Source organism: Mesoplodon bidens (genome assembly GCF_964165515.1).
Source record: "Mesoplodon bidens genome assembly, chromosome: 3".
In the NCBI taxonomy this organism is placed as follows: Eukaryota; Metazoa; Chordata; class Mammalia; order Artiodactyla; family Ziphiidae; genus Mesoplodon; species Mesoplodon bidens.
This window is the reverse complement of record NC_138178.1, coordinates 35,579,440-35,597,628: the sequence shown is the minus strand read 5'-3', so window position 1 is coordinate 35,597,628 and position 18,189 is coordinate 35,579,440. Positions and strand designations below refer to the sequence as shown.

General features: G+C 42.1%; 1 protein-coding gene across 1 annotated transcript in view; it reads right to left on the bottom strand.

Annotated features, from left to right (window-relative positions):
- The window catches only part of HDGFL3 (HDGF like 3), a 77,308-nt gene extending 61,325 nt beyond the window's left edge, over nt 1-15,983 (bottom strand). The window contains exon 1 of the mRNA XM_081229000.1: nt 15,486-15,983. Within this exon, the coding sequence (XP_081085126.1) occupies nt 15,486-15,569 (84 nt within the window). The 5' untranslated portion in view covers nt 15,570-15,983. The remainder of the gene's footprint in view (nt 1-15,485) is intronic.
- Nucleotides 15,984-18,189: the final 2,206 nt, after the last annotated feature.

Sequence of the window (18,189 nt, the reverse complement as noted above, 5' to 3'; positions counted from 1 at the left end):
TCCAGAAATAAACAATTCATAAGTTTTAAATTGTACGCCATTCTCAGTAGTGTTATGAAATCTCAAGCCATCCTGGAGTGGGACATGAATTATCCCTTTGTCCAGCATATCCTACCTGTTAATAACTTAGCAGCTGTCTCAGTTATCAGATCAACTGTTGCAGTACTGCAGTGCTTGTGTTAAAGTAGCCTTGATTTTACTTAATGAGGGCCGCAAAGCATAAGAGTAGCGATGCTGGCAATTTGGATATGCCAAAGAGAAGCTGTGAAGTATTTTCATTAAGTGAAAAGGTGAAAGTTCTCGACCTAATAAGGAGAGAAAAAATACCGTTTGCTGAAGTTGCTAAGATCTACTGTATGAAAGAATATTCTATCCATGAAATTGTGAAGGAAAAAGAAATTCATGCTAGTTTTGCTGTTGCACTCCAAACTGCAAAAGTTATGGCCATAGTGCATTATAAGTGTTTAGTTAAGATGGAAAAGGCATTAAATTTATACAATAAGATATTTTGAGAGAGACCACATTCACATAACTTTTATTACAGTGTATTGATATAACTGTTTTTGTTTTGTTTTGTTTTGTTTTGTTTTTGCGATATGCGGGCCTCTCACTGTTGTGGCCTCTCCCGTTGCGGAGCACAGGCTCCGGACGCGCAGGCTCAGCGGCCATGGCTCACGGGCCTAGCCGCTCCGCAGCACGTGGGATCTTCCTGGACCGGGGCACAAACCCGTGTCCCCTGCATCGGCAGGCGGACTCTCAACCACTGTGCCACCAGGGAAGCCCGATATAACTGTTTTATTTTATTATTTATTTAATATTTTACCATGCCTAATTTATAAATTAAACTCTATCATGGGTACATAGGTATAGGAAAAAACGTATACATAGGGCTCAGTATTATCTGCAATTTCAGGCATCCACTGGGGGTACTGTAATGTATCCCCATAGATAAGGGGTGATTACTGTACTGAAACAAAGTAAGGTGTATTCCAGGTATACAGGTACTATTTAATATTTAAAATATATAATTAATAAAAAGGCCAAAAGAGAAAACTTACAAGACTATTTCAATTTGACAAAATTTAACTTTGACAAAATTTAACTTCCATTCTTAGTAATTCTTAGAAAAATAAGAAATACATCATAAATAAAAGAATACATCAATGGAAAACAGTATGGGGGTTCCTTAAAAAACTAAAAATAGAGTTGCCACATGATCCTGCAATCCCATTCCTGGGCATATATCTAGAGAAAACTATAATTCAAAAAGATACGTGCACCCCAACGTTCACTGCAGCACTATTTACAATAGCCAAAACATAGAAACAACCTAAATGCCCACTGACAGATGAATGGATAAAGAAAATGTGGTATATATATAGAATGAAGTATTACTCAGCCATAAAAAAGAATGAAATAATGCCATTTGCAGCAACATGGATGGACCTGGAGATTATCATGCTAAGTGAGTCATCATGCTAAGCAATTCAGATAAAATACCATATGATATCACTTATATGTGTAATTTAAAATATGACACATGAACTTACCTATGACAGAAACAGACTCACAGTCCTAGAGAACAGACTTGTGGTTGCCAAGGGGGAGGGGGGCTAGGGAGGGATGGATTGGGAGTTTGGGATTAGCAGATGCAAATTATTGTACATAGAATGGATAAACAACAAGGTCCTACACAGGGAACTATATTCAATATCCTGTGATAAACTATAATGGAAAAGAATATGAAAAAGTATGTATATATAGGTATAACTGAATCACTTTGCTGTATAGTAATTAACATTATAAATCAACTATACTTCAATAAAATAAATTTTTAAAAAAGGACTAGGGGCTTCCCTAGTGGCGCAGTGGTTGAGAGTCCGCCTGCCGATGCAGGGGACGCGGGTTCGTGCCCCGGTCTGGGAGGATCCCACATGCCACGGAGCGGCTGGCCCCGTGAGCCATGGCCGCTGGGCGTGCGCATCCGGAGCCTGTGCTCCGCAACGGGAGAGGCCACAACAGTGAGAGGCCCACGTACCAAAAAAAAAAAAAAAAAAAGGACTATATCAACATGATGTGGACCCCAGCTGTCATAAAATTTTATAATGTTCTGAAATGTGCACAAATATAACAGTACTACTATTATAACAATACATTATAAAACCAAGATAAATTTGTATATTAAGTAGAAATAAAATGACACCAAAAAATCCAAATTAATAATTTAATGTCATACTGTTTTGCTGGAATTACATCCTGTTTACAACATGAATACGCCTCAGGTTCTTTTGTGTTTAGCACTCTTACGCTGCCCTGGGCTGTATAATGAATCAAATTTCACACTATTTTTCTCTATCAGAACTACCACCAGGCCTCCGTTTGCACAGCCCATCTTGACATCATCATGTGATCAATAAGATGTTGGAGGCAAAGAATAAGGAGCATCTAGGATAATGTGAGGTCTTTGTTTTTGGGGGTGACTGGCTAAATAGTAATCTTTAAGTAAAACAGGAATACTTGGGTTGGGAGGGGTGGCTAGATTACTTTTGATGATGAATTTGTGGTACCTTAGGGACAGCTACATGGAGCTGCCTAGTAGGTAAACGGATGTATGGATTTGAAGCTCACAATAGTAAGTCTGGGCCTGAAACAGAAATTTAGAAGAATGGTGGCTTGAAGCCAAAGAGAACCTGTAAAGGTATGGTTAGAGAAGCAGAAGAATCTTCCAAAAGAAACACAGGAGGGAAGTCAAGGGAAGAGAATTTTTTAATAGCAGTGCTAATTTCCACAGAGGCAACAATTAGGATTGAAATGAATTCTATTAATTGGCAGGTGATGGTGACTTCTGGGAGAGGGGTGAGAGAGAGACAGTAAGGTCAGTTATTTAAAGAAGCTTGGCTACCAAGGAAAGCAGAGAGAGCAGTGCCTGGAAGATAGGAGAGATTATTCTTTCTAGTCTGAAGAGAGAAAGTCAGTAAAGGGGAAGAGGCTGATGACTTAAAGTCTATGAGAACAAAACTTTGTTTAGGTTACCTCTCTACCCCCAGCATCTATTAGGGTGTTAATGTTTGGGACATAGCAAACACTCAAAAAAATATCAATATTTGCTGAATGTTGAATGAAGAAAGGAAAAGGGTGGGGTCAAGCAAGAAGGGGAGGGTCTTAGTAAGGAGGATGGGGAAGAGGCGATGGAGAGGGAAAAAAACATTTTCTGATGATCTGTTAAACTTCAGATTCTTTATGTTCAAAATCCTTGAAATAACCCTGAAAAGAAGGCATTATTGTCTCCATTTTACAGTCCATCAAAACAGAGATTAGGTACCCAAGGTCATTCATCTGTTGAGGGATAGAGACACAGTAAGCAGACATGGCTCTATCTGCACATAAAGCTCCTGCTCTTCCACTGCACCTTGAAAATGAACATATAAAATATGAAAGTAAAATAATTTGCTGAAAATAAGGGGAAAGGAGTTGGAAGAGGGTAGTAAAAATATCTACTAACACCTGGGGAAGATGGACAAGGAGCCGACCCGGGTCAAGTAAAAGGAGTGATGAGCAGTGTTGAGGACCTAACTGAAATTAATCCTGGAGCAGCCCCAGTCTGCATGCCTTTGTGATTATGTCTAGTTGGTCTCAGCAGGAGTTTGTAGGGTGAATGCATGAAAGTGTGCATGGGGTGAGAGCAGTTCAAGTGATCATGTAGGTCTACTTTGGATAAGGAAGGAGTGAAGCCAGGAGGTAGCTGGGATACCCAGAGAAAATGGAGAGGTCAAGGGCTTATTTTTTAGAGTTTACAATATTGAATGAGAAGCAATTTTAGTGGCGGAAAGGAGGGGGTCTTCAATCACCATCATCTCTATTTCACTTCAACAAACTTCTCTAACCGCCCGCACTTGCTGAGCTGCCCTACTTCTGTAATTTGCTTTTATGACAATATTAAAAACAAGGGGCACATTTGTTCTGGGTTACCTGATCCCTTGTAGTGAAATAAATATTTGCCCCAGACAAGGAGCTTATTAAAAATGAACAATGGAGACCATCAAATTTCATAACTCTGTCAAAGGCTCTGTCCTTCACCTGCCACCCCACCTAGCACAAGATAGGGCCAGTGAACAACAGCAGTGACAAAAAGCTGAGCGGAGAACCACCAGAGTTCTTGAATACCTGACTTAACACAAAGATTAACCAGATACTTCCACTTAGTATAGTGGGGCTATTTTCCAATAGAAGTGTACTTATTTTGTGTGAGTCAGTCAGCCAGATGTGAGATATAAAACTGTGCTTACTATAACTTTTCAGAAATTGAAGAGTGTCTTACTATCATCAATATTAGATTGTCTCTTCTGAGACTGCTGCTATCTAAATAGTAGCAAGGAAATCTTTTTTTTTTTGCGGTATGCGGGCCTCTCACTGTTGCGGCCTCTCCCGTTGCGGAGCACAGGCTCCGGATGCACAGGCTCAGTGGCCATGGCTCACGGGCCCAGCCGCTCTGCGACATGTGGGATCTTCCCGGACCCAGGCACGAACCCGTGTCCCCTGCATCGGCAGGCGGACTCTCAACCACTGCGCCACCAGGGAAGCCCAAGGAAATCTTTTTGATTGGACAAAAGTGATTGTAAAGAAAATACAGCACCATTAGAAATGTGGTAGTCCCATGACTTTACATCCACCTCAAAGGGTACCACAAACCTACCCCACCTATAGGTTTTCTGGACTTAACAAAAGCCCATCAATCCCAGTCATAGATAGCCTGATACCTCCACAGTCTAGTCTCACAAACCCAAGAAAACCCCAGAACCTCAATATTATCAGCCAGGGAACACTAGGGGAACACTAGATAGTCAGTGTTTATCACTGACAGCTTCCAATGTATGAAGCTTATTACCCTCAACTAGCCATATGTATGAAACTATAATTAGCTTCATAGAGAAAAGCTAAGAAAGTTGTAGGTATATTTGCAGTTATAAGAATAGAAGGAAATGAGAGTAGAAATATTTGATCTGTATACCTTTGGAGATCAAGTAAAATACTGGCCAGGCTGGTTAAGTGTCCTAACATAACTTTCATTTCTTATGTTCATGTGACCTCCATGTAGGACTATGGCTACAGCAGAATAAAAAGCTCAGGACTATTAACTCATCTCAAAAATCCAACTACTGTTCTATATAAACATATATAACTCACATAGGTTAATTTCCCTTTGGCCTAACAGACCAGCCCAGTGCTTTTCAAACTACAGGCAGTGAAACTGATTTTGTGGGTTACAACCTGATTTTATACAAAATGAAATATAAAAACATCAGGATGCATCACATATAGTATGATCTGGTAAAAATCTTTTTCTAGTGTGTGTATTAATTAATATTTATTTCTCACTGTCAGTTACAGTCCAAAAAGTCTGAAAGCCACTAGACTAGACTGCAACAGAATCAATCAGCAACAATGACTCATTTCCAAGGTCTAAATACTTTTTCAAAATTATTGACTTAATCCTCATGTAGCAGTCCAGTGAAGGAGATAAGAACAGTTATGCCTTGTTTGAAAATAGCTGGTCTCATTTTCAAAGTCAAACAGAAGTCTTGAGGGAATTAATTTTCTATCCATTTAACATATGCTAACTCCAAAAAAAAATGAACTGAGAATTCATAACACTGCTCCCTCTAAATATGCATTTCCTCCAAAATTAAAGATGTCATTAGTACAAAAGTCTACTTCAGTGACAAAAAGGAAGAAGAGCTCTAAAGGCACGGGTTTATTTTCTGACATTTTTCCCTACATAAAAGTTTTTCAATCTCTGTGAAACTCATTTTTACATTTGCTAACCACTACTGAACCTAAATGAACCCATCACTTACAACAACTCTCATCTTAAACATATTTTGATAGAAACTAAGAAGTTACTAATATGTTAGTAAGAATTACCCAGTCTACTTTGAAACAGTACCTCCACTTTTGGGGAGCCTTCAAGACTATAATCAGGCTTAGGGAATCCACTCAGAGCTTGAGTTTCAGTGATCAAGTGGGAGGAGTAGTTGATTCATAGGCACCGTTTATCTGCCAACGAAGTCCAGCTTAGTTTGCCCGCAAATCCTGAAGCTATGTGGACCCTCTAGAGATGGCTCATCACACTCAGAAATCTGGAGGGGTAATATTAATGGGAAGTCCCCACAACTCCCAGAGCCTAAAGCCAACTCACTATTATAAAGTCACAAGGAAACCGTTGAAAGACACACTTGCCAAACCACAAAAACATTTACTGAGACTTTACTAGGTCTGGTGTTTCTAGAAGGTTATTAGGTACTTAATTAGCAAACACTTTCTTCATGTATATTTTCACATTTGATTACTAGGAAAAAGGGTGAGACTAAGAATTATCACTCTCCCTGTTTTACAAAGAGGTTGTAATAAAAAAAGATGCCCAAACCTAACAAACCAAGAGAGCGGTAGAATGAGGTGCTTATCTTTTTTTTTTTTTTTTTTTTTGCGGTACGCGGGCCTCTCACTGTTGTGGCCTCTCCCATTGCAGAGCACAGGCTCCGGACGCGCAGGCTCAGCGGCCATGGCTCATGGGCCTAGCAGCTCCGCGGCATGTGGGATCTTCCCGGACAGGGGCACGAACCCGTGTCCCCTGCATCGGCAGGCGGACTCTCAACCACTGCGCCACCAGGGAAGCCCGAGGTGCTTATCTTTTAACTCCTGGTCTAGTTGTCCTTCCCAACATGGCAGGAAGTCTTGCTCAGAAATCTGGAGGATGTCACTCTAAATGTCTGAGCTCACCAATCATTAGATTATTTCACTCTTTTTAACCTCTACGTGGCTCTCTGTAACCCTACAGATGGTACTTACCTGACTAACTACAGCAAATTCTTGTCAAGTAAGAAGATATAGTAGAAAAATTCAATTACTACCTCCATTTTAATCAGCTGAAAGGAGATTACATATACAAATGGCAGTGATACACTGTACATAGGAAAATGCTGTTACAGAGATTGGGAATGCAGTAAACTGGCAAGAAGTTACACAGGCTAGTAGTAGTAGTTCTTATGATTTAGCTTCTAGGCTGTACTGAACCAGTAACTCTCATAACTACCCTACCTGATGTTCAAAGTAGATGTGTTCTCTCACACATAAAGGTTTTAGAACTTACACTAAGTCAACATCATGCTACTCATTCAGAATTCATTTTAATGGGTCTCTGCTTTCTTTAAATGCACAACTAATATTTATTTTTATATTGCCCTGTGTCAAAGGGCTTTCAAAGAGATATAGACTAAAGATAATATAATAAATGTTACAATAGTAAATGTTCTCTGACTGAAGATTTCCAGCTTCACAGAAACTTGTGAGCCCTACAAACACACATATGTGTATGTTTGGTCTTTTTACGTATTGCCAAATGCTTCTTTAGTCCTTTACCTAATCTGATATCACATTTCTTATGTTCTTGTGGCATTCTTTTTTTTTTTTTTTAATGTTGAGCCTTCTTTTAATTTATTTATTTTCATTTTTGGCTGTGTTGGGTCTTCGTTTCTGTGCAAGGGCTTTCTCTAGTTGTGCCAAGCGGGGGCCACTCTTCATCGCGGTGCGCGGGCCTCTCACTGTCGTGGCCTCTCTTGTTGCGGAGCACAGGCTCCAGACGCGCAGGCTCAGTAGTTGTGGCTCACGGGCCTAGTCGCTCCGCGGCATGTGGGATCCTCCCAGACCAGGGCTCGAACCCGTGTCCCCTGCATTAGCAGGCAGATTCTCAATGACTGCGCCACCAGGTAAGCCCACTGTGGCATTCTTAATAGTCTGGGATTAAGACACTTAATTAAGTTGTCTTTAGGTGAATTTCTTAAGCTAAGTCTTGGTTCTCTTATGGGGATATCTACCTCATAGTAGTGTTATTATATATACTCATTCTAACTTGATAATCAAGACACATATACATTATTGATAGAATGTCATATATGATACATATATTCTACCTAACTTGTAACCAAAGAAATTAATTCAGTTAAATATTTGTGCTTATTAAATTGAGAATGATTTTTAAAAGTTTGAATCATCTCTTTTAATGAATATGTGAGAAAACAAGTATTCTCTTATTCTGGTAGTGGGTAAGATAGGATAGTTAAATCTTTGTAATACAAAGCTTTAAAACATGCACATGCCCCTTGACTCAGAAATATAATTTCCAGAGACTTGTCCTAAGGAAATAACAATTAAGCCAAAAGAATGTTTCTCAGAGCATTCTTTTATAGTATAAAACTGGAAATAAAATAAATGTCTTATAATAGCAAGTAGTTATAATTTATAAAAATAGGTCCATGCCATAAATTACCAGATGGCTATTACAAATAATGTTATAAAAACATATTGATTGCCATTGAAAGTCTTCTAAAGATACAGTGTTTAGTGGGGAAAAAAGGTTGCAAAACTGTATATATTACAAAAATTATTTATCTAAACATATAGGTGCATATTCATGATGCTTGTATGTCTAGGGATGTTAATCTTTCTACAGTGAACATTATTACTTGTATAATAACTGTAACTCTGTTACACAGGTGAAATTAATATATAACATGAAGGTCAGTCCATTCTCTCTTTTAAATAAGGATAGTTTAAATAGTTTACAGTATGAGCAAATTGTTTTCGGTGCAAGGAACACTATTGACTGTTAAGGGTCCTCTATAGTCAGTACTTCTATTCTGTGGTGAAGGAGCAATTTAAAAAATTCTAATTAGTTACAGACATTTTAATAAAATACATTAAAGATGAATTATTAGAAAATTAAAATTAAAAGGCATACAAATACAAACCTCAATTTTAAATCAGATTCACAAACAAAAAGTTACTCTAACAAAATGCTAAAAAAGTTTCTAAACTCTTGCTCTCAATTTCTATATCTACCTTGTCATTGACAGGTAACAAACAGTCCACAGACCATGCTTTCAGTACTGCTTGAAATGATTAAGAAATCTTTCTGCAGTGGACTAACAACCGTATTAAGTGGACTATATTTTGATCAGACATCTGGAGATTCTTCTGCAATAGAAAATATTTCTCTAATAAACAGGAATATTTGGGCTCTTGCTCTACTATACATATTAGTCTATAATGTTTTTCTAATGCTAATAGACATTTTCAACAAAGTCATATATCATTTTAAACCATGATTTTCCAAAAGAATCAAATACAATCTCATATCGTGGAGTTAAGAGAATTAGTATTCTTCAAATCATGGGGCAACAAGCAGTCATTAGGGCATTCCAAAGGGGATATGCCAGATATACAGATTCACCTGGCTGACGGAAAATGTAAATGTTGGTATTGAGAGTTTAAGTTGCCTGTTTGCTCCCAGGGTTAAGCTGAAGAAAATGAGACAGTTTGCCAGTCTCAAACTGGCAACGTGAATATAGTCTCTTGGGGAAAGGCTGAGTGAGCCTGTGCCACTCTACCTGAGGAATTAACCAACGATGGATTTCTGTGGACTCAGGACAAAGTAATAAAGATTATAAACATATTACTTTATGTCGAGATTAAAAAGAATTTAAGTGTCAACTGATTCTCTGAAAATATGTAGCCTGGTCTCCAGAAATAAGGTTCACAGTCTAGCAGTTTACTGTCAAAGGCAAAAAAAAAAAAAAAAAGGAAAGTGCTATGGATCAGAAACTGAGGATTCCCAACCAGTATTTACATTAATAGAGGGTAGGGAAACACTTTAATTATTCACTTACAATGTTTTTAAATTACTGCAAGTTTAATCTGTTGGTACATCTAGTACAGTGCCTTACATACAGTAGGTACTCAATAAAAGTTCAATAAGAGTTCAACTCTTTGAACTGTCATAGAGGGGTAAGTCAAATGCTTTATTCTTAAGTTTTAACAAGTGAGAGGTGGAGAGCTAGATCAAAAATATGATGAGCAATGAATGATTTAGCATGAAAGGAATAGACAGACTCTAGTATTAAGCAAAAGACAGAGGCAGAATCCAGAACTACAAAGAAGCCTCAAGAGAAAGCTGTGAAGTAGTAAATGAAGCTTCTAAAATAGTCAAAGGGAATAGGAAGATGCAACTTTGTAGGACTGAAGCCTGAAAGGAAAAAATTTCTCACTGAAAGCTAAGAATGGTGAAATTGAATCCATGAAGAAGCTTGGAGTATTAGATTCTTCTTTTTCCCCACCTCATACAAAGTGTGTGTTTTTAAAATTGAGGCATTATATACACAAATTGAGGCATTATATACATAATAGTGCATAAATCCCCATGTGCAAGCTTGATAAATTTTTACATACGTACAAACCCACATCAAGGTACAGAACATTTCCAGTGCCTCCTACCAGTCAGTAACCCCACCACCACCTCCACCTACCACAAACTGATCAATACTGATCAGCTTTGCCTGTTTTTTTTTTTTTTTTTTTTTTAATAAATTTATTTATTTATTTTTGGCTGTGTTGGATCTTCATTTCTGTGTGAGGGCTTTCTCCAATTGCAGCGAGCGGAGGCCACTCTTCATCGCGGTGCGCGGACCTCTCACTGTCACGGCCTCTCCCGTTGTGGAGTACAGGCTCCAGACGCACAGGCTCAGTAGTTGTGGCTCATGGGCTTAGTTGCTCCGCGGCATGTGGGATCTTCCCAGACCAGGGCTCGAACCTGTGTCCCCTGCATTGGCAGGCAGATTCTTAACCACTGCGCCACCAGGGAAGCCCTTTTGCCTGTTTTTGAACATCATGGGATCATACAGAATGTACTGTCTTGTGTCTGGCTTTTTTCACTCAACCTTATATTTTTGAGATTCATCCATATTTTTGTGGGCATCAGTAGTCTGCCCCTTTTTATTGCTGGGTAGTACTCCACTATACAAACATACTACAAATTTGCTTATCCGTTCTCGTGTTGATGGACATCTGCGTTGTTTTCAGTCTTCTGCTATTATGGATAAAGCTGCCGTAAATGAGCATTACTGTACAAGTCTTTTGGTGGACATAAACACCCATTTCTCTTGGGTATATGCCTAGAACAGACTGCCAAGTCACAAGGCAGGCGTGTGTTTAACTACAGTAGATCAGGCCAGTTTTCTAAAGTGGTTATATCGACTTACTCTCCTATTAACGATGTTTGAGAGTTCTCATACAAAGTTAAATTTTAAAAAGCTCTTTAACTGAAACACAAGAGCTTTAAGACTTTTTGGTTTTTGTATTGTTTTTTGTTTTTCCATTTTTTAGAGCAGGGGTAACATAAGCAGAGTACTCACACCTCGGGGGATACACAAGATGATTTTAGGGGGTCTGAGAAGAAAATAGTACAACTTCTATCTTAGTTTCTTATTCTTTCACCTAAAAAGTAAATTTTACTAATATCCAATACATCAATTAACACTAGTTTGCTTATTTACAGTTATATTTATTCACTTTACGCATACTGTGACTTACTGCCATTTGTGTGTGCCTGGTTGAGTAGAATTATGGAACACCTACTTCTAACAGAATTCTCGCTAAATGAACAAGTGGCTAAAGGAGTCCTACAAAGATGACACTAATAATGTAAGCACAAGCAAACAAGGAAATGGCCAAGCTGACAGTTCTATTCTATAATATCTCTTTAAAAGATAAAAACTGTGACAATCTAGTCAGATCTCACAAGGAGGAGGCAAAAAAATTCCAAAAATTAGTACTTTTTAAAATATAAACTTAATCTAGTACTATTAATGACATTTTGCCAATAAGAATTTTAAAACATAAAATATCATCTATATCATCTGTCATCCCTATTCGTTTTTTTGTATTTATCTTACATATAATAGTACAAAGTACATGTATATGTAATTTTAAAGAAAATTTACACATATTAGAGATGCATGCTCTGTTTTTTTTTTTTTACCAACAAGGTACACAATCAAAAGCCTTCAGAGGGACTTCCCTGGTGGTTCAGTGGTAAAGAATCCGCCTTCCAATGTAGGGGACTCGGGTTCAATCCCTGGTCAGGGAACTAAGATCCCACATGCCGTGGGGCAACTAGGCCTGCGCACGCGCCACAACTGGAGAGAAGAAGTAGAGAGAAGCCCGCATGCCACAGTGTAAGATCCTGCGTGCCTCAACTAAGACCCTATGCGGCCAAAAATAAAAAATAAATATAATATTTTTTTAAAATTAAAAAAAAAGGCTTCAGAGACTCTTGTTTTAGCGTAAGTATTTTTTAGTATTAAGCTAGTTAATCCTTAGGCATAAATGAACTTCTAATTTTTAAAGTCATATACAGTAAGTATACTCCATTAGAAACAGCCAGTTGCTATTTAATGTTAAAATAATACATCTGAAAAGGGAGAAGGACAAGAATCAACTGGGAAGAGGCAAAGGGGAACTTTCTTGGGTACTGGTACTGTTCTGTCCCAGTAGGGGCTTGCATTACACCAGTGTATACATTTGTCAACTCACTAAATGGTACATTTAAGGTAAGTGTGTTTCAGTCTATGTAAATTTTACCTCAAAAGGAAAAATAAAGAATCTATTAAAATATTAACCTCTAGTTAATGAAATATATTCTGGAGTGTCTAGGAGTAAATTATCTGCAACTTACTTTGAAATGCATTAAAAAAAGATGGACTGCTGTATGGATAGAGGGATGGATATGTGAACAAATAGGTGATATAGCAAGTATAGCAAAATGTTAAGTGCAGAATCTAGGTGGTAGATACATAGCTGTTCACTATACATTTTTAAAATCCTCTATGTTTGAAATTTTTCATGATAAAATGTTGGACAAATAACAAATCTACTTAATAGCCGAAAATTTTAAATAGTGTAGTGATACAGGGGAAAAATTAGAAATTCAAAAAGCAAAAAAGATAGGAACATTCAAGTACTGCTGCTTAGTGCTTTTACATACACTAAATCTGTGAGGTGAGAATTATCCCTATTTTACAGACTAGTAAACTGAAACTTAGATTACAGAACACACCCTGGGCACAGAGTGTGAAGCTCAGCCAAAAGCTGAAACCAACCTGATCAAATTTACTATATGTCTGAATTCTCTAGGCTCACATTCCTCACAAGGGGATTCCTAGGACCAAAACAAATGTCTTCTCTACAGCAGAGAAGTCACTTCTCCATGCCACGTGGACCAGCTCTGACCATCAGAAAGCTCATCCCCATAGCCTGAAGAAATGTTTCCTCCATGTTCTCCCTCCTATGTTTCATTCCTTGTGGCCATATATTGATAGAATCCCAACATGGCTGGCCTTCATATCAAGGGATAATATTTGAAATTTAAATAAGTAGGATCCCCCCCCATACTTGATAATATCATCATCTACAAAGCTATAGCTAGGTATAAAGTGGGGACACTATCTCACAGAATTGGGATGAAAATAAAATGAGAACACTGACACATTCAACTGTAACAGACAGTAGGGACTCAAATAACTCTTTCTTCTTTTTCTAACCTTTACCTTTCTTTGGAAATTACAACATGCCACTCACTATAAAATATTTTTTAAAAATTAGAGAGACTTAGGTCCTTCCCTTGAGGAGCTCACGTTAAATGTGAACAGACACACATTTTTTCCCCTGTATTTACTGTATCTTATCTAACAATGTAATTGATTTTATTTCCTCATTTTATTTTCCATTTTGCCTTGGTGTGGAATTATAACTCCTAGGAATTTTATGTACAATTATATATACAACTACGACTACTTCTGCAGCACTTTTTTGTTTCAAAATTACTACAGGTGGCCAACATATGCAAGCAACATGTTAATGAAATTTTAAGTCTATTTTCTTTTTGACTCTCAGGAGATATTTTTCAGAGGTAAGATTAAAGAAAGCCATTGTGTTACAAGAAAATGACCAACTGGTGATAATAACTTTTAATTCACTTTTAACTATGTATAAACATATGTGCCCTATAGCTGTTTATTTCTTACTTGACGAATATACTCAAGGGGTTCCCTAAAGGACTCCTAAAGTAACAAATCTTGCCCCAAAGCATTATGGCACTGTAGTAGGAAAAATAACCCATTATTCCACCATGAAAACTTTGCCTTATTTAAGGAAAACCTATAGTTCAGATGTGGAGAAAAGTTATTTGCACAGCCTCACGAAATCTGAATAAGACTGTTTTTTTCCCCTTGAAATCTGAGGTTGTTAGTGTTGGAAGGAATCCTAGAGATGATCATTTTACAGTTGCAGAAATGGATATTCAGACAGTTGAGATGATTAGCCCATAACAGAGCCCAGACCAGATGCCAGGGTCCCCCAATTCCTGACCCAGTGTTCTTTCCATTTTACAATCATGACAAACTAAAAACAAAAAAAGTGATTATGTCCATCCATTACTTCAACTTCACTAAATTTCAGTCTGGCCACCCATGATGTCACTTCCTTTTGTGAATGGGTGTATTTGGGGGAGGGGGGAATCTCAGTACCTTCACTTGCATATAATACATTTTTAGAGCCTGCACTCATATTTATGCCACTATTTCCCATGTCTACTTCTATTCCTCAAGTTTACTAACATAATCTTCAACATGCTTTGACCCTCCTTTTCACTGTTTCTTATTTCAAGCAATTAACTGCCAACTGTTATAAGAGTAAAAGGGATTTATTTTAAGACACTAAACACACATGTTAGCAAAGGGCCTAAAAAAATTTAATGTTATGTATTACACGCAGATGCTTTCTAGAGAAAAGAGCCCAGCGAAAACCCTGCTACACAGAAAGAGAGCGCTATTGTGGACTGTTGTGGGAGGCCGAGGATAAGGTCTGGGATCTGACCTAAAACAAACATGGAGGTGAAAAGGCACGAGGAGCTTACAGGACACACCAGCCAGTGCCAAGCTGCAAGCTCCCGGCTATTTGGTGTCGGTTTAAAAGAACCATGGGCACCAAGGATGCACGTACCCCAGAACAAGGATAGGGCAGGCGGGGCACCCGGAATCGCGCTCAGGGAAAACTCAACAAGTCTGGATGGCGAAGGATGCAACGAGAGATGGATGAATGACTGCCAAGAGGCTCCTGCTGGCTCTGAATGACCACTACCCCTTTCCAGGATTTGCGCCGCGGGCGCCAGCCGGCTCTCCGACAGCCATTTGCACTACGCTCCCCTACGTACCCCGACGTTCGCCCGGGACCGCGGTGTCTACCTGCCTGGAGCAATGGCTCCACTCCAGGCCCGCTTCCCGGCGGCGCGGGCTCCCGGTCACCACCGGCTTTCCGGGAGGAAGGCAGTGGCGGGCCTGCCGGGGCCGGAGCCGCCTTCGAAAGTGGGCGGAAGGATGGCGGCCCTCGCGGGGTGCGGGCGCGGCCCAGAACCCTCGCCTCCGGCGCGGCCCCGTCCTCCCTGCGTAGCGCCGCCCGCGCCCTCAGCCCCGGCCGCATTCGGCCGCTCGCGGCGGGCTCCGCGCTCCGGGCTGAGGCGAAGGGGAAAGGGGGCGGGCGCGCCATCATGAAGGGGAAAATGGTGGGCGGGCGGGCCCGCGCGCGGCCGCCGTACTCACCCGGGCCGGCCAGTGCGGGTAGCCCTTCATCTTGGCGAAGACCAGGTCGCCCGCCTTGTACTCGCGGGGCCGCGGACGCGCCATCCCGGCCGCTCCCCTTCCTGGTCGTCCTTGGGCGCCGCGAAGATGCCGGGAGGCCGCCCCCCCGCGGGCCAAAGGACTGCGCCGCGCTCCCCGCGGGCCTCGAGCCGGGCGGGCGGGCGGACGAGCGGCCGCTCCGACGAAGGGAAGCGGCGAGGCGGCGGCTGGGGCGAGGGGTGGGCGGGGGGCGCAGCAGGCCCGGCAAATCACCGCCCGGCAGCGGGGGAGGGGAGCCCCCGGCCGCTCGGCTCTCCCCGCGCTGAGGTTCCCCGCCGCCGCCGCGCGCTGCTCACAGGCGCCGCGTCGCCTGCCTCATGCCGCCGCCGCCGCCGGCGGCCTCTTTCCCGGGCTCCCGGGCGCGGCGTGAGCACCGGGCCTCGCGCCTCCTCCGAATTCCTCCTCGGGCAGCGACCGCAAACACGATCTTATTATTGTTCTCGCGCGCGCTCAACATCCCCCCCACCACCACCACTTCCCGCTCCCCACCCCTCCCCTCCAGGGCCGGCCGGTTAATTCCTAGGTACACGGCCGGCTTTCGCGCAGAAACCGAGCGCGCCAGCCCGGCTGCTCGGCGGGCGGGCGGTGGGTGCGTCTTCCCCCAGCACCGAAGCCCGCGCCGGGCGGGCGGGAGCGCCTACTCCAGAGGCCGCCCGCCGCCCGCTCTCTTTTGTTCTTGGCCCGGAGCTGCCAGCCGCAGCCCAGCCAATCACCACCTGGCCGCCCCCCTCCCCACCCGTCGGCGCCACATCGGGGGCGCTCCCACCGGCGTCCCCAGTCCCACGGCCACCTCCCGCTGACTGGTCCCCTCCCGGCTCCCGGCCGCGGGCCGCTTCTGCGAGTGCTCTCGGGTGAGTGGGGCACAAAGGCGCTCCAGGCCGGGGGGCCGGCCGCGCGAGGGGACCCGCTACCCAGAGCATCAGGCTGCTGGAAAGAGCACCGCTCTGGAGTCAGCGACCTTGTTGGGGTCTCACCCTAGGCCTGCCCTTCACAATGCGGTGTGACCCACCCAGGGCAAGCTAACCGGAGTCACCGGAGGTTATCTAATTTGCCAAGCGGGACAGTCAGGATTCGAACACGGATCTCCATAACTCCAAAGTCCGGAAGCAGTTATGCTTTTCCATGCGTGGGCCTTATAGGCCTGTAGTTTTGTGAAAGGGACTTATTCTGGCAGGTCACTCGTTTCCAATCCTGGCAACATTTTGGACAAAGTTTTTTTGAATCTGCCCAATGAATGCTGCCTCTCTCATCATCCTGAAGCTCATCTTTAAGAGGTCAGCTGACGCAGCTCCTGAGCGTAACGGACTTTCTGTGGTCCTCATCTTGTCTCCTTGTTTGTGTCTGTCCCCTCTTCTAGGCTTTCTTGCCCTCTCCCCCTTTTATAGAAGCTACAGTTCCTCCCAGCATTTGCCTTCCTCACTTGCTGTGTAGAATTGTGCATGTGTTTTAACCCCTGCTCGTGTTCCTTTAATGGGGCTTTAAATTCTCTAGGCTTCCTGTGGATTGTTTCATAGTTCTTAACATTATCTACTAATGCATTTCCTTACTACTTGCATCTGGTGATTTTCCTTTTTAGATATTTACCCTTCCTCACCAGTCCTACAGGTTCACCTTTTCCTGTTTTCTCACTGTAGACTAGTCTAGGTCCTTTTGCCTCTGTTGCAAGAGCCTGTGTAAGTCTTAGTCCCTTCGGGCTGCTATAACAAAATACTGTAAATACTGTAGACTGGGTGACTTATAAACAACAGAAATTTATTCCTCACAGTTCTGGAGACCGGGAGGTCCAAGATCAAGGCATAGGCAATTCATTTGTCTGGTGAGGGCCTGCTTCCTGGTTCACAGAAAATAGTCTTTTCTCTGTGTCCTTACATGGGGTAAGGGGTAAAGGGGAGGAGAGTGAGGGAGCTCTCTGGGATCTCTTTTATAAGAGCACTAATCCCATTGATGAGGGCTCCATCCTCATGATCTAATCACCTCCCAAAAGTCCCACTTCCAAATACATTGGTCATTAGGATTTAACATGAATTTTGGGAGGATACAAACATTCAGTCTATAGCAGCCTGCTAATATGTCTCCCACTTCTAGGACTGCCATGTATACCTGTCATCATGTCATCATGCCCTGCTCATGAACCTGTGAATGGTTCCTATATCCTCTTATGCCAAACCCAGATCCCTCTGACGAGCTGCCAAAGCCCTAGCTTTTGGCTGCTCTCCCCACATGGTCCCGCCTCCCTCTGGGCACAGATTAGAGATAGGGGAGAGGAGAGAAATGAGAGGGGAAAGGTGGTCAGTTGGAAGCCATGGGAGGACTTTAAATAGGGGAGGGGCACGATCATAGTTTGGGTTTAGACAGATTACTCTGGGGGCCTGTGTGGAGGTGGATTTGAGGGTGAGAGTCTGGAGGCAGGAGCTCAGCTGGCGGGTGGGGGGCTCTCTCCAGAAGAGAGAAGACAAGGGCTGAGACAGGCCTTGCTGACTCACTGAGCAGTATGTAGCAAGGAAGAAGGAGTCAAAAACTCTTCCCTGGTCTCTGGCTTAAGCAATAGGATGATTAGTTTTGACATTCACTGAGATGAGGAAATCCATGAAGAATGGGCAATTTGGAAATGAGATCATGAGTGGTT